Source organism: Scyliorhinus canicula, chromosome 4 (assembly GCF_902713615.1).
Source record: "Scyliorhinus canicula chromosome 4, sScyCan1.1, whole genome shotgun sequence".
Taxonomy (NCBI): domain Eukaryota; kingdom Metazoa; phylum Chordata; class Chondrichthyes; order Carcharhiniformes; family Scyliorhinidae; genus Scyliorhinus; species Scyliorhinus canicula.
In genome coordinates this window covers 201,016,466-201,040,912 of record NC_052149.1, presented here as the reverse complement: position 1 = coordinate 201,040,912, position 24,447 = coordinate 201,016,466, and the positions used below count along the sequence as shown (strand labels likewise).

At 46.8% G+C, this 24,447-nt stretch overlaps 1 protein-coding gene across 6 annotated transcripts in view; it reads right to left on the bottom strand.

Annotated features, from left to right (window-relative positions):
- The window catches only part of LOC119965313 (cyclin-dependent kinase-like 3), a 193,559-nt gene that overhangs the window by 74,782 nt on the left and 94,330 nt on the right, over positions 1-24,447 (bottom strand). For 4 of the 6 annotated variants that reach the window (XM_038795885.1, XM_038795886.1, XM_038795889.1 and 1 more), the window contains exons 9-10: positions 22,550-23,379; positions 20,530-20,596 (exon numbers count right to left, since the gene is read on the bottom strand). In XM_038795885.1, the coding sequence (XP_038651813.1) occupies positions 20,530-20,596; positions 22,550-23,379 (897 nt within the window). The remainder of the gene's footprint in view (positions 1-20,529; positions 20,597-22,549; positions 23,380-24,447) is intronic. The other 2 variants (XM_038795887.1, XM_038795890.1) reach the window with 1 other exon arrangement.

Sequence of the window (24,447 nt, the reverse complement as noted above, 5' to 3'; positions counted from 1 at the left end):
ATAAAACATTGCAAGGTTAATCAGTTAAAAGCTTGAGAAAGTGTGAGAGATTATCTGAACTTAACTGTGTAACTGATTCAGTTTATATTGGACGAGATTCTCCGTTTGGGAGAACCCCCCGCCGGAGGTGAATTGCTACTGATTTGTTCTCCCAGCGATTCCCAGTCCGTAGCCATGCAGATTTATCCAGGGCGAGGATTTTGAGGGATTCTTGGGGGAATCCCGCTAACAGGCCACCATTTTGAGTGGGTGGCCCAATAGCGAGGTCCAGTGGCTGGCCACTACCCCACACGCATCGCAAGTCAGCAGCCGCGCTGACATCGTAAATCAGCCTCCCGCAAACTGTATTTTTTGGGTCCCCCCCAACCCCCTCCAGAGACCCTCTAAATAAGGAGATCCCCAACATAGACCACCTAAATAGGGAGACTCCCCACAAGAGACCCTCTAAATAGGAATGTCTCCCACAGAGAACCCCAAAATATGGAGATTCCCACAGAGACCCCCTAAATCAGGAGGCACCCCACAGAACCCGCAGAAAAGAGATCCCTGTCAGGATGTCCCCCAGAAAAGAGAAACATGTTAGGAAGTCCCCCAGAAAAGAGACTCCAGCCTGGAGCTAGGTGTACAGGTTCATAGGTCACTGAAAGGGGCAACACAGGTGGAGAAGGTAGTCAAGAAGGCATACGGTATACTTGCCTTCATTGGCTGGGGCATTGAGTATAAAAATTGGCAAGTCATGTTGCAACTGTATAGAACTTTAGTTAGGCCGCACTTGGAATATAGTGTTCAATTCTGGTCGCCACACTACCAGAAGGATGTGGAGGATTTAGAGAGGGTGCAAAAGAGATTTACCAGGATGTTGCCTGGTGTGGAGGGCATTAGCTATGAGGAGGGGTTTAATAAACTCAGTTTGTTCTCACTGGAACGACGGAGGTTGAGGGGCGACCTGATAGAGGTCTACAAAATTATGAGGGGCATAGACAGAGTGGATAGTCAGAGGCTTTTTCCAAGGGTGGAGGGGTCAATTACGAGGGGGCATAGGTTTAAGGTGCGAGGGGCAAGGTTTAGAGGAGATGTACGAGGCAAGTTTTTTACACAGAGGGTCGTGGGTGCCTGGAACTCACTGCCGGAGGAGGTGGCGGAAGCAGGGATGATAGTGATGTTTAAGGGGCACCTTGACAAATACATGAATAGGATGGCAATAGAGGGATATGGACCCCGGAAGTGTAGAAGTTTTTAGATTAGACTGGCAGCATGGTCGGCACAGGCTTGGAGGGCCGAACGGCCTGTTTCTGTGCTGTACTTGTCTTTGTTCTTTCAGTCAAGACAGAGGCCGTGAAAAAAATTACTGTTGTAACACCCAGCAGGGCAATACACCAGCTGGAACAGACACATGAAGCACCATGTGTCAATTTCCGGAAAGAGAAACCAGTGACCTGTGTTTAAGCTTCACAGATCCCTGAGCTGCAAGCATTTGTTCATTTCGTTAGTGGGCTGTGATTGACAGCTTCAACACACACTCAGCTATCAGCCTTGCTACCTTCATGTTCCTTCATGGTTGAGTAACTCTGAAGTGCTCTAACCACAATGTTTATAAACATCAACCATTTCAAAGAGAGTTAAGTGCATTCCAATCACCTCCACCCCCCCCCCCCCCCCCCCCCTAATGCTTGAGTGAAACAGTGCTCAGCTGGAAATTGACAGCACCTAACTCCCTTTAAAGTGGTTGATGTTTATAGACATTACTGTTAGAGAACTTCTGAATTACTCAACCGAGAAGGAAGATGAATGAAGCAAGGCTGAGAGCTACGTGCGAGTGTGGAAGCTGTCAATCACAGCCCATTGACGGAAATGAATGAATAGCTTGCAGCTTAAGGACCTGAAGGGTTTAAACACAGCTGACTGCTTTCTCTTTCCAGGAATTAGCAGGTGCTGCTTCCGGTGTCGGAGCCAGCAGATGTATGCCCAGATGAGTGATACAACAGTAATTGTTTTCTGTGCCTCTGTCTGGACTGCTCTCTAGCTTCCTGACATGTTTCTCTTTTCTGGGGGGTTTGCTGACAAGTCTTTCTTTTCTGGGCTGATTTCTGACAGATTTCTATTTTCTGGGGGGCTTTCTGACAAGGGGTTCTTTTCTGGGAGGGGGGTCTCCCTATTTAGGGGTTCTCTGTGGGGGTTTCTTTACCTAGGGGTTTTTGGGGTAGGTCTCTTTATCTAGGGGTCTCTGAGGGGGGTCTCTTTATTTTGGGGTTCTCTTTATTTAGGGGGTCTCTAGGGTCTGGTGGGGGTCGGATGGGCAGGCCTTGCATTGTGGGGGGGTGGAAGGGTTGTTCTCGGAAGGACTTTGGGGGCAACTCCCTTGAGGAGTTACCCCCTTGGCCCACTACATGATCCATCACGTTAGGGCCACACTGGGATATACCTGTGGTAAATCCCACGATGTGATTCCTGGCCCAGAGGACCAGAGAATCACACGGGCTCTAAGCAAACCCCGATCCCGCTGCCAGCGGGAGGGCCAGATCATCAGAAATGTATCGGCGCCTGCCACCAATCCCGTTTTCTTCCCAACACCTCATTTCCCGCCACATCGGGAACCCCACTACCAGTAGCAGGCAGCGGGGATTCTACCCCATGTTCTATATCCACAAACTTCCAGTAATTCTTTTTCGGGTAATAAAAAGACTTCTGCTTAAGATAGAAAATCCTACAAGAGGTAACATTTTGAAATATGAGGTAAGAGGCCGGTCAACACGAGCCCGTTTAATATTATTGAACAAAAGAAAAACTTTAAAATGCTGTTTACTACGTGTTAGCCTAGTTGCAAACCTTTCATTGCTTTTCCCCCTGGAGGATTTAGGTAGAAGCTAATATGTATCTGTATTATAGCATATTCCTATGTGGAATAAATTGGCTCGATATTTGAAACTTCAAACAAATATGGGATCTTATGAATATTAAAAATAATTATTATTGTTCACTTCACAGCATGCCGCCACATGCTTACCTAGATTATAATCAAGGGTAGACACTTTGAAAAGTATAAGGAGTTGAGACTTACCATGAGAATGATCTAAGACAGAAGATCAAAATCATATATTGTAAGATTAGAAAATACCCCAAAATATAAAAGTGTTTTATTTCCTATTATCGGTGCATTTATTCCTCAATGAGTTTTCCAATCATAGTTTGATTTAGCATCACCCGTCTCATATTTAGTCAACTAGTTTCTTTCATGATGTTGTTTAGTTTTCTTCTGCCATTTTCTCTCCCCCTTCCCATTGATTCTAGCATTTAGTTTACAGTAATATAGACAATATTATCTGAAACAAATTACTTCACAGATCAACCAATTAGTTCAGAATAAAATAAATCTGGGGATAAGGTTGCCCAATGGGTCAGCAGTCTACATATCTGGGACCTATTTAAGGTTGTAAGAATAACAAGCAGTTAAGTAAAGTCGACATAGTCCCAGATAGCCATAGACTGCTTTCCCCTTTGAGGGGGAGAGCTGACTGGTGGTGATTTAATCTGAGGATCACCACACCTCAGGCGAGGGGCAAGGCTAAGAAGACGGGGCCTTCATGAATAACCTCAGCCAGTACAGGAATTGAACCCATGCTGCTGGCCTTGCTCTGCATCATGAGCCAGCTATCTAGCTAACTGAGCTAAATTCCACCAATTTATAGTCAAGGTTCTCCTAAATTATGGAGAAAGCATAATATTTGGAACAGTGTTCAATAATATTGACTCTGGCTGATTATGCAACATCTAACTTGGGAATTCTTGGTATAGACGTTGGGTGGGGTTTTCTGGCCACTCAAGCTGATGGGATCTTAAGGTCCCGCCATCTACCCACCCCCGCCGCGGGTTTCCCAATGGCAAGCGGTTCATTCAAGGGGAAATCCCGTTGACAGAGGTGGGACCAGAAGGTTCTGCTGCCAGCCACTGGTGAGTCACCCTCCGCCCCTGCATCACACGCTGTGGAGGGGAAGGAAAAACCCACTCACTGTGTGTAAACAGCTGGAAAAGTTTTCCATTTCCTACACTGATAGCCATCACCTTGCTAATTCTAAAATGCATTCAAAAATTGGTCAAACACAAATTTGTTAATAGCAAAATATGTTTTGCCAAATAGTGTGCGAATAAGACCATGGATCGTAGACTTGATTATGTACCTTAGAGAAGTTTGAACAAACAAATAATTTTATTACTTGTACCAGGAACTAAGGATGGACATAAATGAGGTAAATTCCACCATCTGCAAAGCACAAGGCAGGAATGTGGGTAATCCACACTCCAAGGGTAAGAAACGATACCTCTTTCTAGTCAAAGCTGATTATGAGCAGTAAGAAAGCCATCACATTCTATCTGTGACAGCCATCTACATGATTCACTGCTGAAACTTGGCAAGCCTCTGTCCACAACACTTCCCAAATTCATGGCCTCTATCACCCAGAAGTACAAAGGCAGCATATGCACGTGAGTAGCATCACTTGAAAGTTCCTCTCCCACACAGAATGCTGACTTAGAAATATATAATTGCTCCCTCATCTGAGTCAAAACTCCTTGAACTTATCTGGGGCTGGTTTAGCACAGTGGGCTCAACAGCTGGCTTGTAATGCAGAACAAGACCAGCAGCATGGGTTCAATTCCTGTAGCAGCCTCCCCAAACAGGTGCCGGAATGTGGTGACTAGGGGCTTTTCACAGTAATTTCATTGAAGCCTACTTGTGACAATAAGAAATTATTATTATTAACTCCTTCGTTAACAGTACTTTGGGGGTACCTTTAGTATGGCAGCTTTTCAAGAAGCTCATTCGCCCTTCTGAAGGGCAATTAGGGTTGGGCACCAAATGCTAATCTTCCCGGTGATGCTCATATCATATGAACGAACATAAAAATAAATTTCCAGGTGGGTGTTGGATTTATAATTGTTTATCATAACTCTGGTGGAAGAGCAAGAGTACTTGATGGAAATATCCCCTCCGAATGTTTCAAAGAAGAGCCGGAAGCAATTCTAGATCCAGGGCAATACTGTATTCATCCTTTAACCAACACCACCAAAGGAAATTCACACCTCATTCATCTTGGTGTAGTGTTAATATCAGATGCTACATTTGTCTACAAAACAATTGTGACTACACTTCAAAGCAATTGACTACCTGTGAAGTGCTGTTGGACATCATTAATACAGCACAGTGGGTAGCACTGTGGCATCACTGCGCCAGGGTCCCAGGTTCAATTCCCGGCTGGGTCACTGTCTGTGCGATTCTGCACGTTCTCCCCATGTCTGCATGGGTTTCCTCCGGGCGCTCCGGTTTCCTCCCACTAGTCCCGAAAGACATGCTATTAGGTAATTTGGACATTCTGAATTCTCCCTCTGTGTACCCGAGCAAGCATCTCCTTGCATTAGTCTACAATTTGTAATCAATAAGTGCGACTACCTACATGGTATTTTTCATCTTTCGCTAGCCCTAGTCCTCATCTGCAAATGGACAAGTTTACTGGGAAGAGAACCAAACCTGAAGGAAATGCTGGAAAAACTTAGTAGGTCTGACTGCATCTGTGACGAGAGAAACAGAGTTAAGCATTCGAGTCCGTATGAATCTTCTTCAGAGTGTAAGAGAAGGAGAAATGCAATGGGTTTTATACTGTATAAGGGATAATGAAGCACTTGGAGAAAAAATAGCAAGTCTGGGATAGGTGAGAGCTGGGAGAGATTTGACAAAGATATTATGGGCACAAGACAAAGGACATGCCAATGGTCATATTAAAAACTAAAGTGGCATAAAGATAAGATGACCGAATGCGTTAGTAGGAGAACAAGGGTCAATGCTCTGTGAACACAAAGCTGAAGAACAAGTGGCAGATAGCCCTGAGGGGAGGGGGTGTGTCGGGACAAAAAAATTGGATTAAAAAAGGGGGTTAAGGTGGAGGAGACAGTCCATGTTCTGAAGTTATTGAATTCAATGTTAAGTCCAGGGTGTAAGTGCCCAAATGGAAGATGAAGTGCTGTTCCTCCAGTTTGTGTTGGGCTTCAGTGGGACATTGTAGCAGGTCAAGTACAGATTGTGGGCATGAGAGCAAAATGGTGTATTGAAATGGCAAGTGAGAGGAAGGTCGTGGTCACGCTTGGCGATTGGGTGAAGGTGTTCCGCAAAATACTCACCCAGCATATTTAATCTCCCCAATGTAGATGAAGCCCCATTGGGAGCAGCGAATACAGTAGATCAAATTGAAAGAGGTGCAAGTGAAATGCTGCTTCACATGAAAGGAGTGTCTGAAGTCTTGGACGGTGAGGAGGGAGAAGGTAAAGGACAGGTGTTGCAGCTTCTGTGATTACCTTGTAAGATGCCAAGGGAGGGGATGAGGAGTTGGGTGTGAAGAAGAAGTGGAATTGGGTTTCACAGAGGGAGGACTGGTCCCTTCAGAATGCTGATGGAGGAGATGAGGCGAAGATATGTTTGGTGGTGACATCGCGCTGAAGTTGGTGGAAATGGCAGAGGATGATTATTTGAATGCAGAGGTTGGTGGTATGAAAAGTAAGGACACGGGAGACCCTACCATGGTTGTCGGAGGGAGGAGAATGTGTGAGGGCAGGGGTGCGGCAGATGGTCTGGCACGGTTGAGCGCTCTGTCAACCAGAGTGGGAGAGCCCTTGGTTCAGGGTAAAGGAAGACATGTCAGAAGCACCATTTTGGAAGGAAGCATCATCAGAATGCATGTGGGTTCACACCTGGTTGGACAACGCAGATGTGACTTAACGTGAGCATTGGTGACTTGGATAGCTTTCTTCAATATTACTGCCAATTCTTTTTTGCCAAAATAATTGATTAGAAGGTTAAAGTGCATGTCAATTTCAAACTTTCTTCTCCCTGATGTGGAAATATCTTAAATGGCCTTTTTTACAGACACCTCTCAGTACATTAGATATGGAAGACGAGCAAAATAAAGATCCCATTAGCTCTTGATATCTTGAATTAGCACAAAAAACAAAGGAGAGGACCTACTTCCCTCTTGTAAGGCTTATGCTGATGAATGGTAATTACTCTGAGGTGGAAGATGGAGGAAGAAAAAAATTACAATTTAGTGCCTCCTGTGAAGGGCATGTTGAACATTAAAATATGTTTTGCCATTGCTTAAAAATGCCACATCAGTCTTGTATTGGCCATTGACGGAAACTTAAACCATTTAACTTTGATGGATGGACAACGCTGCTGTGATGTGCAAACTTGAAGGTTGTTCTACTTTCTACTCTGCGTTTATTTCCTCTCCATGTGCCACTGTGTTTTACCCTGCACCTCGTTCAATAAGATAACATCCATTTCACCTAGGTCTGCGAGATTTATTTCTCCCCTCCCGCTGAGCAGAGAAGTAGAATAAGGTGTCCACATAGAATTTCTACCCATAGTTTCACACGCGCTTGCCTTTGAAACTATTTTCTGACCCTTGTCACTCTCCCACTTTTCTGAACACAGACCCCATGCCAGACAGATAGATGTGGTAACACTGATGATCAGGCACCATCACTTGCTCTCACCCTGCCCCGCACCAGCACAGAAATCAGCATCCCACCTGACATCGATAGTGAGTCTAAGGTGACGGCATGAGGGAATTCACTGAACGTAAGTGAGCAGGAAGAGGAGAAGGTGACAAGGAAAGCCCACCAATTAGCTGGAGGCCCATTGGCATCGCAATGCTGTTGAACAGGGCAGAGATGTCTGTTTGAACAGGCTTTGGTCATCTGACCTTAAAGCTCTGATGCACGATCAATTGTACAAAGACTAAGGTTGGATACAACTGTAAGATGTGTGGCCTCCCCAGCAGCTGGCAAAATGGCTGCTGAATAAAGGACACGCATATATATACTCCTCCTACTGGGCGGAGCCAGCAGCAGGGGCTACCGGCGAACCTGTAGTACAGGTCCTACCTTACATCACCTAATACAGGTGTAACAGTGGGTTACCACAATCTCCTCATGTGGCTCTTTGTCATACCTTGTTTTATAATTCTCCTGCGAAGCGTCTTGTGATGTTTCATTATGTTATAGGTGCTATACAAGTTGTTGTTATTTGGTTTCGGTGGAAGGACTGGGTTACATGTTAGATATGATTGATAATTCAGGGGAGCATGGAATGTTCAGTGGAAATCAACTTCACAGAGATTCTGCCAACCAGCTTTGGCCCTCAGCAGCTGTTCGATGCCCCCCACCTGCTTCTCGTTTTCCATGACATCAGTGTCCTCGCCCTCAAAGCAAAGAAAGTCCTTCCTAATGGTGGTTTTATTTGTTGTCTCCATTGGAGAGCATGCAGCACACTGCAATCGGGCACTAATTAATTAATTATTACAATCACACCTCCTGGGCTATGTTAGAAGAAGCCACCTGGACTGTTCAGACATCTGAAGCATTGATTGAGGACTCCAATATTCTACCCAATCATCTGACCGAATACTGAATGTAAGTTCCTAACAATTATCATAAAGCTGATGCTCAAAGGATAATCCTTGTCCCCAAGAAACCAGTGTTTAATTTACTGTAGCGGGACAAACAATGGAGGAATAGATGTCTGATATAACATTAAAGAATCATATAGCGACAACTAGAAAAGTTAATATAAAATTGCACAATGTGTTACTGTTCATCACACACCAGTTGCAAACCATTAAAATTAGCCTTTTGTGATTTGTAAGAGTGTCAGTGTTGTTTGGAGGAGACTGCAAGATGTTGTAGGTGCTGTAAATGCTGTGGACTTGAAGGAGCCTGCAAAACCCCAAAATTTTCCTCACTGTTTCTGGAATCAATGAAGAAAGTGATAGAAGTATTTGCAACAGACAGGTTATCAGTCGTCTGTTTATTATGAGCATGGATTGCAGATTAATTGATTTGGCTCATATGCAGCATGGTAGCACAGTAGTTCGCACTGCTACCTCATAGCACCAGGGACCCAGGTTCAATTCCGGCCTTGTCTGTGTGAAGTTTGTACATTCTCCCTGTGTGCACTAGTTTTCTTCCACAATCCAAAAATGTACAGATTAATTGGTTGGCCATGCTAAATTGCCCCTGGAGTCCAAAGATGTATTGGTTGGGTGGGGTTATGGGGATGTGGGTGCGGGAGTGCGGCCTGGATGGGGTGCTCTTTCAGAGGGAATGTGCAGACTTGATGGACCAACTGGACTCCTTCTACACTGTACACTGGGATTCTATGATACTATGATATGTCCTTTATGAAAAGGGGGCTTAAGGCAAAGAGGTTCAGGGCAGCTGTGATCTTGACAACAACTCATAGTGTTGTATCCACTGTAGCAGTTGGTAGCACATCTTGTAGCATGTGATGCAATGCTGATTATTTGGAAAATCAAAGCCTACTTTCTCTGCAACTTGCAGTTATGTTATTCAGGGCCAATGAACTCTATTGGAAGGGTAAGAATTCCTTTGAACATGCTTTATTTTTGCCGCGCTCTCTTGAGCTGTAGCTTGACCTACTACTCCCTCTTGCTTCTGCTGCCAGAGGGGCATTCTATCAAGAAACAATTGAAATACTAACAATTTCATTACAGTTCGGGGCCTAAAACAGGGACTAGAAGAGCGTTTAAAACCATTATAGCAAAACACTCGACAAAGTATTGCAAGTAAAATGTCATCAAAGATTTGTTACAACTTGTTTTGACAAGAATTGAAAGGTCCTCTTAAGTTGTACTTAAGCTCCCTGGCTCAGGGTTGTACAAATCACGGTTCATGAACAGGAGTACAAAGTGGTGTTCATCAGGTGAAAAAGGCACTAGTGTAATCAATTGACTTGCGCAGGATTTAAATATATTCATGAGCCGCCTAACTGCTTTCAGACAAGAGAATTGGCTGCCATTAATGATCTTGCCCCACATCCTCCCACTCTGTAAAAAATCAATTGAGCTCGGGGTGGGAGAAATTACCATTCGAATTTCCAGCCATTACCATCTCATTCTTCCTGGGTCCTAACCTTCAAGTGGTAGAGGGGCTTGTGTGCTCCAACACTCTCTCTATCCATGCCCACTGGAGCTCCTTGATCCCAGTAGGACCAGTTATGGTGTCAGAGTCGGGGGAGGTCCCAACAAAGTGCCATCTAAAATTCTCAACATCAGAATCAAAGCCAACCCTGGCATTGAGGAACCCATAACAAGCAAAGGAAGACTTTGCATCTCAACGACTGTGAAGGCAGAAGAAGGCTGCAGCAGCAAGGTGATCCCGGTCATCGTGGCTCAACATGTCCTTGAAATCTGACCACCAACCTGTGTGTGACAATGATGCCGCCGCCAACGTCCCCATGTTTAACAAAGTCATGCGCAGGTTTCCACCAGGGTCCATCGGCCAAGTCCGGTTCTGATGGAGAATTGCCGATGGGGAGAGGACTATTGGGAATTCCTATAAGAATCTGAATTCAGGCAGTAGGTGCATGAAGGTCATTGGGCCTCCTTGTTTGAGCAGAGGTATCCTCGGGCAGCAGAATCTGTGACTGCGGAGTCCCCTTCAGGACACAATCTGCTCACCCCAAATAGGGGAGGGCTGAGAAAAGATGCCCTAAAAATAGGCTGTCACACGTTCACCTGGTTGGGGAACCACACCCTGTGGAATAACCATCTTTGTGGTCAAAGAAAAAAGCCCCTCTATTTTACCTGGAATGTTAGAACTCTCCCATGGATAATCCCAAGTGATTGCCGAGAAAGAAGAAAGGCAATCATAGCATGTGTGCTATCAAATTGACATGGCTGCCCTCAGTGACACCTGCCCTCCTGGAGAAGGGCAGCTGAAGGAACAAGAAGGAACAATACACCTACTGGAAAGGAAAGGCTGACAGTGACCTTTGTGTACATGGAGTTGGTTTTGCCATCTGGAATGGGATCTTGGATGCATTACCAGAACTCCCCAACTGTACAATTGAAAGACTCATGATACTTTATCTAAAGCTCAATATGCTGCCATATTTGCACTTATTCCCCGACTCGATTCTGTTGAAGAAATCAAGGGAAAGTGTCATTCTGACTTCAATGAGGTCCTCATTGCCATCCCAAAATACTCTTCTGGGGGCCTTTAATGACAGGGTTGGCCATGATTCTGATGTCTGGAGTGGAAGCATCGGGAAAAACTGTGTGGGAAAAGTGATGTGACCATCAATTCACTAGACACACGATTGGAAGTAAACTGTGGTTTTAATAGTCTTACAACTGAGCCAGCCTGCGACCAGAGGAACTGAGAGCAGGCTTACGGCTGCAGCACATTGGGCGAAATTCTCCGCCCCCCACGACGGGTGGGAGAATAGCGGGAGGGCCTTCCCGACATTTTTGCCGCCCTCCCGCTATTCTCCCACCCCCCCGCCGAAGTCCCGACCCGAATCGCTGCCGCCGTTTTTTTACGGCCGGCAGCGATTCTCAGCTGTTAGATGGGCCGAAGTCCCAGCCCTTTCCGCCGTTTTCACGAACGGCAAACACACCTGGTCTTGCCGTTCGTAAAAACGGCGTCACTAACTCGCTTTTTATAACCATGGCACCGATTGGCACGGCAGTACCACGGCCGTGCCAAGGGTGCCATGGGCCCGCGATCGGTGAGCACCGATCGCGGGCAGCGGGCCCGATGCCCGCGCACTACTTGTCCTTCCGCCGCCCCGCAGTATCCATTCGCGGGGCGGCTGAGGGGCAACCCGGCCCGCGCATGCGCGGGTTTCGCGCAAAAACGCGATGACGTCACCCGCGCATGCGCGGGTTGGAGTCTTCCAAACTGCGCATGCGCGGCTGACGTCATATGACGCGTCAGCCAGCGCTAACTCCGGTAAGCGGGCTTAACGATTTTCGTTAAGCCCGTCTTGCCGGAGCCTACGGCGTCGGGCTGCTAGCCCCGACCGGGGACCAGAATCGGTCCCCCGTCGGGAAGGGGCGCGCTGCCGTATAACCCGCCCGGGTTTTACGGCAGCTTTACGATTTCTCCCGTTTTGGGAGAATCTCGCCCTTAATACTTCCGGTTAGTGGGAGGAGCCATGGGTGGAGCCATGGGCGGAGCCAAGGGTGAAGCCCAGTACAAGCTCCTCATCTCCCCCTATGGGCAGAGCCGCGCAACGGCTCTCATACAAAGCCCACAAGGATATAATACAATGCAATTCAATACAGTGTGAATTACAATGCAGTATAATTCACCACATTCAACCCCTGGAAAAAAAATCAAGTCCGGCGGGGGTGACGGGTCTACAAATTGAGCCGGTCCGGTGGCCGAGTCGTTCTTTGGGATCGGTGGAGCACCGGGGATGCAGCCTCTTCGGGTGGCTGGGTGGTGACGATCGGTGTGGGTACGATGGTGGACTCTGGGGGTGTTTCGGTCCGAGCTTCATTCCTGACCGGAGCGACGGGCGACGGGGGCGCAGGAAACCTGTAGGCACGGGGGCGCCGAGCGTGGGCAGGGAACCTATAGGCGCGGGGGTGCAGGGCGTGGGGGGTTGGGTGGAGCGTAGTGAGACGAGTACCTCGGCAGTGGTGGTGGTGGTGGATCCTGCAGGCGCCAGGTCCCGGAGGGAAACGGTGTCCTGACGGCCGTCGGGGTATTCAATGAAGGCGTATTGGGGGTTCGAGTGAAGTAGTAGCACTCTCTCTACTAGCGGATCTCTTTTGTGTGCCCGGATGTGCTTCCGGAGGAGAACCGGGCCCGGTGTCCTCAACCAGGGTGGGAGCGAAACACTCGTGGTAGTGCCCCTAGAGAAAACAAATAGTCGTTCGTGAGGGGTCTGGTTGGTGGCGGTGCACAGGAGGGACCTAATTGCATGGAGCGCATCGGGTAGGACCTCCTGCCAATGGATGCCCTTGTCGAGCAGGTACTGACGCAGCTCGTCACTCATAAAGGACAAACCCCTGTCGCTGTGTACGTAGCTGGGGAAACCGAACAGGGTGAAAACACTGCAGGACTCTGATGACTGTGTGGGAGGTCATAGCGGGGCACGGGATGGCAAACGGGAAGCGGGAGAATTCGGCGATGACGTTCAGAAAGTACACATTTCGATTGGTCGAGGGGAGTGGCCCTTTGAAATCGATGCTCAAGCGTTCAAAGGGCCGGGAGGCCTTTACCAGGTGGGCCTTGTCTGGTCTATAGAAGTGCGGTTTGCACTCCACGCAGATCGGGCAATCCTTGGTGACGGCTTTTACCTCCTCGGTGGAGAAAGGCAGATTTTGGGCTTAGACGTAGTGGGCGAGCCGGGTGACCCCCGGGTGGCAGAGGTCATTGTGGATAGCCTTCAGATGGTCGTCTTGATCGCTGGCGCACGTGCAGCAGGACAGCACGTTGAGCTTCCCCGGTCGATACATAATATCGTAATTATAGGTGGAGAGTTCGATCCTCCACCGCAGGATTTTATCATTTTTAATTTTGCCCCTTTGCGAGTTGTCAAACATGAAGGCAACCGACCTTTGGTCGGTGATGAAGGTAAACCTCCTACCTGCGAGGTAGTGCCTCCAGTGCCGTACGGCTTCCACAATGGCTTGAGCTTCCTTTTCGACTGAGGAGTGTCGAAGTTCCGAAGCGGAGAGGGTTCGGGAGAAGAAAGCGACTGGTCTCCCTGCCTGATTCAGAGTGGCGGCGAGAGCGACCGCTGAGGCGTCGCTTTCCACCTGGAAGGGGACGGATTCATCCACCACCCGCATGGCGGCCTTGGTGATGTCCTCCTTGATGCAGCTGAAGGCCTGGCAGGCCTCAGCTGACAGTGGGAAGAGTGTGATCTTAAATAGCGGGCGGGCTTTGTCCTCATACTGGGGGACCCACCGGGCATAATAAGAGAAAAATCCCAGGCACCTCTTGAGGGCCCTGGGGCAATGAGGGAGAGGGAGTTGTATGAGGGGGCGCATACGGTCCGAGTCGGACTCCGTTTTCCACAACATAGCCGAGGATGCCGAGAATTACAATGCAGTATAATTCACCACAAAAAGCCAATGCAAATGGTGTCCTGCTGCCAAACTGTGCTCAGCATGTTCTCATTATAACAAAAACCCTCTCCTGCCAGAAAGACAATTACAAAACCACATGGAGACATGCTGGATGAAAGTACTGACACCTTCTGTATTATGCCATTCTTTGAGTCAAAGATCTAAATAATATGTGTGTCACTTGATCCATGAGGGGGAATGATGCCTGCTGGACAGCTAACATGAACCTAGAAACAAGATATCACAGCCCAAAAGTCCAGGAGGCAAAATATGATGAATGTCTCAGCTTTAAAACAGCCTGACCAAAGAGAGGAATTCCAAGTGAAGCTTGTGGGTGATCTGGAAAGTCTTCACACATCCAAACAAACTCCAGAACAGTGGGATAAAATAAAGTCAGCTATACTGGACTCTGGTGCCCAAACAATTAGATTTAAGCACCATAGTCACCAGGACTGATTCAATGAAAATAATGCTCAAATAAATGACCCCTAGAACAAAAGCAAACATCCATCATCGCCAGGCAGGACAACCCAAGGTCACAACTCAAGAAGGCAGAATTCCAACAGCTCATGTGTGATCATATGCATAAAGCAATTCTGTACATAATATTATACATGATTTCCGACCACTAGGTGGTAGTGTAAACCCACCACGTGGCCCTGTGCCTGGGGAATTGGGAGTAAGTTGTGTTGGAGGATAGACGTTTTTTGCAGTAGCTGTATAATAGTTAGTTAGTGTTAGTGGTTTATTATTTTATTTATCCTAGTTATCTTTATCATGCAATTGTTACATAAGAAATTATTTAAACTAGATGTTCTGTAGTTCATCATCATATTAGCCAGTCTACAGAACATGACGTCCTAGATGACACCCAAAGCCAAATTCGGAAGTTAAAGGAAAAGTGACTGGAGGAAAACCCCTGAGAGATGCAACAGTAGGTTTATCATCATGATAAGCAAATCCTTTTGGAAACTATCCGGACTATCTATGGACTGATGGCAAATGAATAAAATCCCTTTTGTTTGAAGGAAAGTGTTTCTCTTTTTAAGGATGATTAAGCAATGCTTCAACGCTGGAAAGAACATTATCAACAATGCATCAAACATGGATACTTTCCCAGCTATCCCCCAGTGTTCGAACAAGCAACCAAACATATGAAAAGCAATGGAGCCTGCGGCCCTGATGGTATTCCAGCTGTGATCATCAAAGCTGATGGATTTATGCTCATAAAGACCCCATGCGCCCAGCCCAAGGATTTCACAGGGAAAAAAACTTCTCCTCCAACACCCCCCCCCCCCCACCCCCTTTGCCCAGCACAACAGCCCAAATTCACAAATGCAACAATTGTAACTATCTCCAAGAAGGGATATGGTCATGCAATGGAAACTATTGAGGTATTTCCCTCTTGTTTAAAGAAGGGAAAACCCTAACATGCATTCTTCTGAACCACCTGCTTCCTGTGGCCGAGGAAACTGCCCAGAGACAGTGTGGCTTTAGACCAGTGTTTTTCAAACTTATTTTCCGGGGACCCATTTTTACCAACCCGCCAACCTTCGGGACCCCCCGCCAACCTTCGGGACCCACGCCGGCCGTCCTTCGGGACCCACGCCGGCCGTCCTTCGGGACCCACGCCGGCCGACCTTCGCAACACACCATTTTCTCTTGGCTTGTTTGATGCTGACAAAATGGAGGAATCGCAATCGCGCCCAAAGCAGGTGATGTCGACATTCAGGGGCCGGGGTAACCTGCTCTCTGCCTCCCTTCAAGCAGGAAGATTACATTGCAATAAAAATACATCTTCTCCTGCTTCTCCGATTGTGCAAACCTACCTTGGCTAATAAATGGAAGGGTTCCAGACGCCTTCTTAACCACCTTATTAGCAACCTGTCCTGCTATCTTCAGGGATCTGTGGGAATTCACTCCAAGGTCCCTCCCTTCCTCTGCACTTCTCAATATCCTCCCATTTATTGTGTAATTCTTTGCCTTGTTTGACCTCCCCAAATGCATCACCTCACATTTCCCTGGATTGTATTATATTTGCTGCTTTTCTGTCCACCTGGCCAGACCAGTAGCTACTTCATATTTTGAAAGACATGAGGGATAAAGTATTTGCTCCTGTATCTATTTGCATTTCATTCAGTTCCGAGATGTGGGCTGGTTGGCTGGCCAGAATGGTCTTTTGTTTCTCCACTTGTTTCCTCTCATGTATGAATAGTGCCTTATGCTCAATTGTGTTCCTAATGAAGCAAAAATGTGGACATGGGCTGGTTAGTCGAATGTGGTGATATATTCAATGTAATTCAGTGTAACACAGGATTAGCTACTTAGGTGCTGGTAGCTCAGTCGGTTGTCGGATCAGAAATAGAAAAGAAATTCATAACAGAATTAGAAAACAAGTGCCATCACATTTTGGGTGAAATATTGCCTTTAAATGCCACTGATCAGTTTTCCTTATTGGAGCTCATGGAACCACGGCAGTTCTGCGCATGCGCACCGATCAGAGGGCACGCATGTGCAGTATGCCCCCATTTTTTTGTATGGTCGCGGCCATCATTTTGAAGTCTGCTCGCGGCCGGCATTATTAAACGCCGGCTGCTGCAGCCGTTGTGCACAAATTTGTGCAAACGGGAGCGCCGCGACAGACGGCTCCGCGACCCTCCCGACACCCGCCCATGACCCACCAGAGGGTCGCGACCCTCACTTTGCAAATGCCTGCTTTAGACCGTCCAGAGCAAATCCAAGAAAAATGTTAAGCACAACACCAGGGACTCTTCATTGCCTTCATCAAACGTGACCGAAGCATTAGACTCAGTAAAGCACGAGGTTCTGTGGATTGTACTCCAAAATTTTGGATGTCCAAAAAGCTTCATCTTAATCTGGCAATTGCTTCATGATGATATGACTATAACTGTCTTGAATGGAAGATCTAGAACAGGTGCCCTGAAAACCTAAACTGGGGTCAAGCAAGGCTGTGTGACCACCTCCATTCTATTTACAATCTTTCTGGACTGTGGCTATTCACCTCAAAGATCAGCTGCCCTCTGGTGTCAGTATTAAACATTAACTAGATGGAAAATTCTTTAATCTTGGTTCCCTTCATACCAAAACTAAACTAACCTCCATAGATATACATGGACTGGAATTCTCCTGCCATTCCATGGCAGCGGGATTTTCTCTTCCCGCCAGCAGCACACCCCCATCCTCGGGTTTCCCAGTGGCATGGGGTGTCTTCAATGGGAAATCCCATTGACAGCAGCGGGAGTAGAGAATTGGCAAGCCACCGTCTGCTGCTGGGAATCATGCGGCTATGAGACCAGAGAATCCAGCCCACAATCTCCAGTTTGAGGATGACTGTATTGGCATTGTCCACTCTCGATATCTTCAATTGTGCAATCAAAACACTTGGCCTGTTCCTTGAATGTTGGCAACATAAAACTCATCTCAATCCACACCTGGTCAGCCAAATATTGAATATCTTATATATGTTGAAGGGGAGACTCCAGAATATGGTGAGTATTTCCAATACCATGGCAGTCAACTCTGTCAAAAAGACCACCATTGACAGGTTATCCAAACCCGGTCAGCTGTGCCAATTCAGCCTTCTACAAATCACAACAGTGAATATTTGACAGGAAAGACATCTGCAAGTCAACAAAAGTCCTTATGTGTAGAGCAGTTGTCATCACCAAACACCTGTGGCCCAATGAGACCTAGACTATGTATCAACGTTACATAAGAGCGCTAGAAATATTACAACAGCAATGCCTCTGCTGCCTCCTCCAGATTCAATGGGAGAATCTTTGAACAACTGCATTGTCCTTCTTGAAGCCAGGTCCATTGGCATTCAGGCAAAATGGCAGAACCAACCTTGATGGACCGGACACTGCAGCTGGGATGGCTGAAAGTTGTCTCCCCACAAGGTCCTGTCTTCCCAATTCCCAAGGGAGAGCAAGGCAAATGCTTCAAAGAGACTCTGAAACTCTCCTTGAAGCAGGGTGGCATTGACTTCAAGGACCATGAGGAGCTTGATACCAGTCATTCTGAATGGCAACAACTTGACCATCAAGCCGCATCCTGCTTTGAGTCCCAACACCTTAATGATGAGGTAGTGTGGCGGTAGAGGCGGAAAGAAAAGGAAGAAAATCCTGCACTCCGGATCCCACTATCTCTTGTCCTGCCCTATGTGCCCAAAGATCTATGGGTGAACAATTGGCCTGATCAAGGCCCATGAGATCAAGGCCCAAGAAAGGCCTCAATCCTGAGTCGGCATCATCCCCGAATGAAGGGACAGCCGACAACAATGATTAGTGGACTCTGCAGTCAACCGTGGTAGCTGCAATAAAAATGGATTTAGACCCCTGTAATGTGCTTCCTGTTTGTCAGACCGAAGTTGCAGAGCATTAAGAGGGACTGTTCATGATTCATGTCAGCAAATTTGTTGTATAAAGGAACCTGCAGGGTGATATGGACGTACTAAACAACACTGTAAGGGAATCCTACAATCTGTGCAAAATAACTTTATTTTGCTTTGTCTGGATATTCATGAATGGAGTTCTCTGACTATTCAGATTTATATCCTAAGAGAAACTTTCGTGTGAAAATCTCGGACTCCGACTGTCATCCAGTGCAAGGCAGAATGCATGTGTGCATGCTGTTTGGGGCTCTTTCCTTTAACATAAAGTGATTTTTATTCTCAATGTCAAATTAATTTTTACTGGTAAAAATTACATATACAAATCAAAAAACAAAGTTGAGTCATGATAAACAGTGGTAGACACCAGAAACAGCTTGTTTACCTGGTCTCCTGGGCCAAACTGAGCAAAAAGAAAATACAGTTTATATTGAGGAAAAATGAAACAACCTTTAAGTCTGGTGTTGTGGCAGACATGGTATGCATCATGTTGATACCCTTACTGATTATAAGTCATCCAAAAATTATTTTCTGTGAATTCCTGATCGCGATCATGATCTTGTAATAAGACCATAAGACATAGGAGCAGAATTAGGCCACTCGGCACTCGGCTGATAATTTGTCTCATCTCCATTCTCCTGCCTTCTCCCCATAATCCCTGATCCCCTTATTAATCAGGAACCTATCTAGCTCTGTCTTAAACACACTCAGTGATTTGGCCTCCACAGCCTTCTGCGGCAAAGAGTTCCACAGATTCACCAGCTTCTGGCTGAAGAAATCCCTCCTAGAACATAGAACAGTACAGCACAGAACAGGCCCTTCGGCCCTCGATGTTGTGCCGAGCAATGATCACCCTACTCAAACCCACGTATCCACCCTATACCCGTAACCCAACAACCCCCCCCCCCCCCCCTTAACCTTACTTTTTAGGACACTACGGGCAATTTAGCATGGCCAATCCACCTAACCCGCACATCTTTGGACTGTGGGAGGAAACCGGAGCACCTGGAGGAAACCCACACACACACGGGGAGGACGTGCAGACTCCTGCACAGACAGTGACCCAGCCAGGAATCGAACCTGGGACCCTGGAGCTGTGAAGCATTTATGCTAACCACCATGCTACCGTGCTGCCCCTAACTTCTGTTTTAAAGGATCATCCCTTTAATCTGAGGTTGCGCCCTCTGGTTCTAGTTTTTCCTACTAGTGGAAACATCCTCTCCATGTCCACTCTATCCAGGCCTTGCAGTATCCTGTAAGTTTCAATAAGATCCCTCCCCTCTTCTTTCTAAACTCCCAACAAGTACAGACCCAGAGTCCTCAACCGTTCCTCATACGACAAGCTCTTCATTCCAGGGATCATTCTTGTGAACCTCCTCTGGACCCTTTCCAAGGCCAGCACATCCTTCCTTAGATACAGGACCCAAAACTGCTCACAATACTCCAAATGGAGTCTGACCAGAACCTTATACAGCCTCAGAAGTACATCCTGATCTTGTATTCTAGCCCTCTCGACATGAATGCCAGCATTGTATTTGCCTTCCTAACTGCCGACCGGACCTGCATGTTAACCTTAAGAGAATCGTGAACAAGGACTCCCAAGTCCCTTTGTGCTTCTGATTTCCTAAGCCTTTACCCATTTAGAAAATAGTCCTTGCCTCCATTCGTCCTTCCAAATTGCATAACCTCACACTTTTCCACATTGTATTCCACCTGCCACTTCAACTAATAAACATTGAGCATATGAGAATCCTCTAGTGTGGGAGAATTGACACTGCCTGGTCAACCCTATTTGCTATTAGATGCCTAAAGTAGGCAACGGGTAGCATCAGCAAAGGTTGGAGACAAGTTGCCTGCCCAGAGTCTGACTGGAAAATTGTTCAGAGAGTGGTAGGATATTAACCTTTAAGCAATTTAAGCGCTATGGGTAAAGGTATGATAGTTCATATGATTCTACATACTGGCTTCATTTAGAGTCATTGTCACTTGTGTCGCAAGGACTATATTTTCTTATTGTGCTCATTTAGCAAAATAAAGCAGATATGAGTGTAAGGTGGGATACTGCTCCATTTGAAAACATCACCTAATTAACAAATGGAGGAAATATATTAGAACTTTTAAAAATTAGAAGTTAACAAGTAAACTACACCTACTTAATGCATGGGCACGTTATATCTAATCACTTACTGGGGCCAGTAGTGTTTCCGCCTGGCTGCTACAAGGGCTTGCTTTCATCTTCACCTTTTCTTGTGTCCTATGAAAAGATTGTAAGTTTATAGTTCCAACAAAAAAGCAGCATGTCTTTGAGCGGGTATACGCAAACAGGAACGGGGGACAGGTCGAATGTCTTTTCTGTACATCAGGAATCCAGCCCCAATTTATGAGGTCTATTTTTCCTAGTGATAGGAACCCTCTTTGAAAAGAATTTGGACAGTATTGATTCAGTTCCTGCTGGGCGTGTTGCATTAACAAAACTGCTCATCTTTTGGCAGAAGCTAGGTTTAAATTTATAAGTTCAGCCGGAGGGATAATAACAATAGCAAATGTGAGAAACGGAAGATGAAGAAGTTTGAGGATCACTGAGCGGGCACTGGAGGGCACTAAGGGGATGGGGGGGCACCTTCTGTAGCTAGGGACAATGGGTGTTTCCATTGTTCATGATTAAAACATGTTACACCAGATGCGTCGCTTACATTATTCTTCACAGTGAGCCTGCCCACACCCCCACCATCAGCTGCCCTCCGCTTCCCCCACCCCCGCCCCCCAGGCACAGTCGTCCGAGAAATTTGGATTCAATTTACACTTAGGTGACACTTAGGTTCCGTTTAGCTCACTTGGCTAGACAGCTGGTTCATGATGCAGAGCAAGGCCAGCATGAGTTCAATTCCTGGACTTACTGAGGTTATTCATGAAGGACCCCGCCTTCTCAACCTTGCCCCTCAGGTTAAATTACCACGTCAACGCTCCCCCTCAAAGGGGAAAGCAGCCTAAGGTCATCTATGACTTTACTTTACCGTACCAAGGTGACAGTGGAATGACAACTAAGCCCGGCATGGTTCTTGTTTCTGGCCTTCCCATGATTTAAAGCCCTTGTCGTACACAAACATAAGCACAATGCAGCCACACAATTGCGCCCTTAGAAGGTTTATCAACAATGTGGAGCTGAACGTGTTGGCGAGACCAGCTCCTCAGAGTTCAGGCCACCCCCTTTCGTTTGAAAGGGTGCCTCAGTTTCTAAATCCTGCACACACCCCACCCACGGGCAAAGTCACCCCCTGCACACATGTGTATTGCCCCACACCTGGCCAAGTGAGGATAGCTCGCTGTGGGGTGGCTGAGGACCCCCCATTTCCAGGCCTCCACCCCCCCCTTTTGGGCCACCCACCTTTATGGAGCTCCACGCTTCACCCCCCTAACCTTAGTAGGCTTCTTCATATCCCCCTTCCCCCCCCCCCCCCCCACCCTTCATAACCCCCATTCCCCCATTTCATGGGCATGATTCCCCTCAGGCCCAAACCCATGGCAGTGTCACCATGGAACCTGGGCACCCCGGCACTGCCATCCTTGCACCTGGATGTGCTCATGCCAGTCTGACTGTGCCAACTGGGCACTGCCAAGATGCCCAGGTGCCAGAGGGAGAGCCAGGTTGCCATCATGCCCTGTCCTTGACCTCCCAGGTGTCTTCAATGGCTTGGGTGATCCCCCCAGGTGCCGCTACGTCTGGTCCACGTTTGTGTGCTAAACGGTGCCATGGCGAGATCTCCGAGGTGCAGGCCTTTGTTCCTGGGCCTTGGGAGAATCGGGCGGCGACATATTTAAATGAGCCATTAAATATCTATATCTGAATCTCACCCAGCGAGGGCGAGATCCAGATCACGCGTTTCACGAGATTCCCGTTAGATCCCGTGAGGTGTTCCGAGCGTCACGTATCTTATGGATTTAACGACCTTGTCGCATCACCGAATCCGGCGCGGTGAAGTTGTTGGATCGTGCAGCACGTTACAGGGGATATTGTCACTTTTATTTTACCCTGCTCCTTGCCCATTACAACCAAAAAGGAACCAATTCAAAGTCACAGGTAAATCTTGTCAATTTAAAACCATGTGTGATTTCAACTAAGCATCACATGAAGAGCTATTAATGCAGTCTCAAGGAAAAATCTATCGAGTGGTATACTGCTAATAGGTTTTTAAAACTGAGTAATTACCTTGAGTTTGACACTAAATTATCATTGGTGTCAGAATTGGGATTTTTATTGGGAAGTACTGAAGTAGTCATTCCAGTATGCATGCCAATTGGAGGGATACTGGCAACTGTTGTAGCATTTGAAGCTTCCCCACTATTGTTCAAATCTTTCAGAGAAGTAACTACTGGATTTGTTTTATTACAGTTAATATACCTCCCTTCGGTTCCTGTTTGCTTCTCTTCCGTCCCAGTTTGCTTCCCGTCGGTCCCTGTTTGTTTCCCGTCGGATCCTGTTTGTTTCCCGTCAGTTCCTGTATGCTTCCTTTCAGTTCCACTTTGTTTCCCGTCGGTTCCTGTCTGTTTCCCGTCGGTTCCTGTATGCTTCCGTTCCGTTCCTGTTTGTTTCCCGTCGGCTCCTGTTTGCTTCCCTGCCGTTCCTGTATGCTTCCTTTCGTTTCCTGTATGTTTCCCATCGGCTCCTGTTTGCTTCCCTGCCATTCCTGTGGGCTTCCTTTCGTTTCCTGTATGTTTCCCGTCGGTTCCTGTTTGCTTCCCTGCCGTTCCTGTCTGCTTCCTTTCATTTCCTGTATGCGTCCTTTCGTTTCCTATATGTTTTCCTTCGGTTCCTGTTTGTTTCCCTGCCGTGCCTGTTTGTTTCCCGGCCGTTCCTGTATGCTTCCTTTCTTTTCCCGTGTGTTTCCCTTCTGTTCCTTCAGGAGATTTTCCCCGCGTGGCTTCCTGAGAAGATTTCCATACGGTTAGGTGATCTGCTTGTTCTGCCTTTAATGTCTCTGTTCTTGTGTTGGTCCGTTTGTGTTTCCTGCTTTTGGGTTCCCTGTCCTTTGTAGAATCCTATATTAAAATAAAATTACATTCTGTATGATTAAGAAGTGTAAAGAAAAACAAGTTAGACACCACCTGTCCTTTTGGATCTTCTTGATCCCAAACATCATCTAAAAGCATAACCTACGAGAACAAATCAGGTTTGTTCTAATGTTGATCAGTATTCAGATTTTTAAAAAATACATGCCGCTCGGGTCACTCTGGAGTAAAAAATATATATTTTCTAAAAGGCAGAATCTGTTAACGTTCAATTATGATGAGGGCGGCACGGTGGCGCAGTGGTTAGCACTGCTGCCTCATGGCGCCGAGGACCCGGGTTCAATTCCGGCCCTGGGTCATTGTCCGTGTGGAGTTTGCACATTCTCCCTGTGTCTGCGTGGGTTTCACTCCCACAACCCAAAATGATGAGCAGGTTAGGAGATTGGCCACGCTAAATTGCCCCTTAATTGTAAAAAAAATAATTGAGTACTCCAAATTTATTTTTAAAAAGTCAGTTATGCTTACTTATTTAAGACTTAGATCAGTATTCTTGTGCATCACAATGAATCAATCATACTGCTGCCACAGGTACTGACCGAAGCACACAATTCCATTTTTCCCATTCTGCCCAGTTCCTGATCTGGGTTGTGCCACTGGGGGGAGACACCGAACAGAAGTCACACTTCATGCTGTTTTTTTCATTTTAAAGCTGTATCCCACAATTATTCTTAATTTAAGATTTGAGAAATACTTAAGTAAAATGTTAAGCTTTCTAATTTAACTTTTGGTTTGAAGTTATGAAAATTGTTCATGGCATGGTCCCCGTCCTGGTCAGGGAGAAGATTTTAGGAACAGGAGCAGGCCATCCAGCCCCACAAGGAAGTTCTGTGTTCGAACCCCTTATGTGCTGACCTACATGGGTATTGCTGGGGTTGGGCGGGGGTGGGGCAGATGCTTTCAAGCTCCGATGGGCAATTCCCCGGCTCGATGGGACACTGAATCAAAGTTTTTTTTCCAAATTCATTAAAGGGATGTGGGTGCTGCTCCCCTACCCACCCATCACCTTGAACACTTGCCACCTCACCCATCTGTTGCATT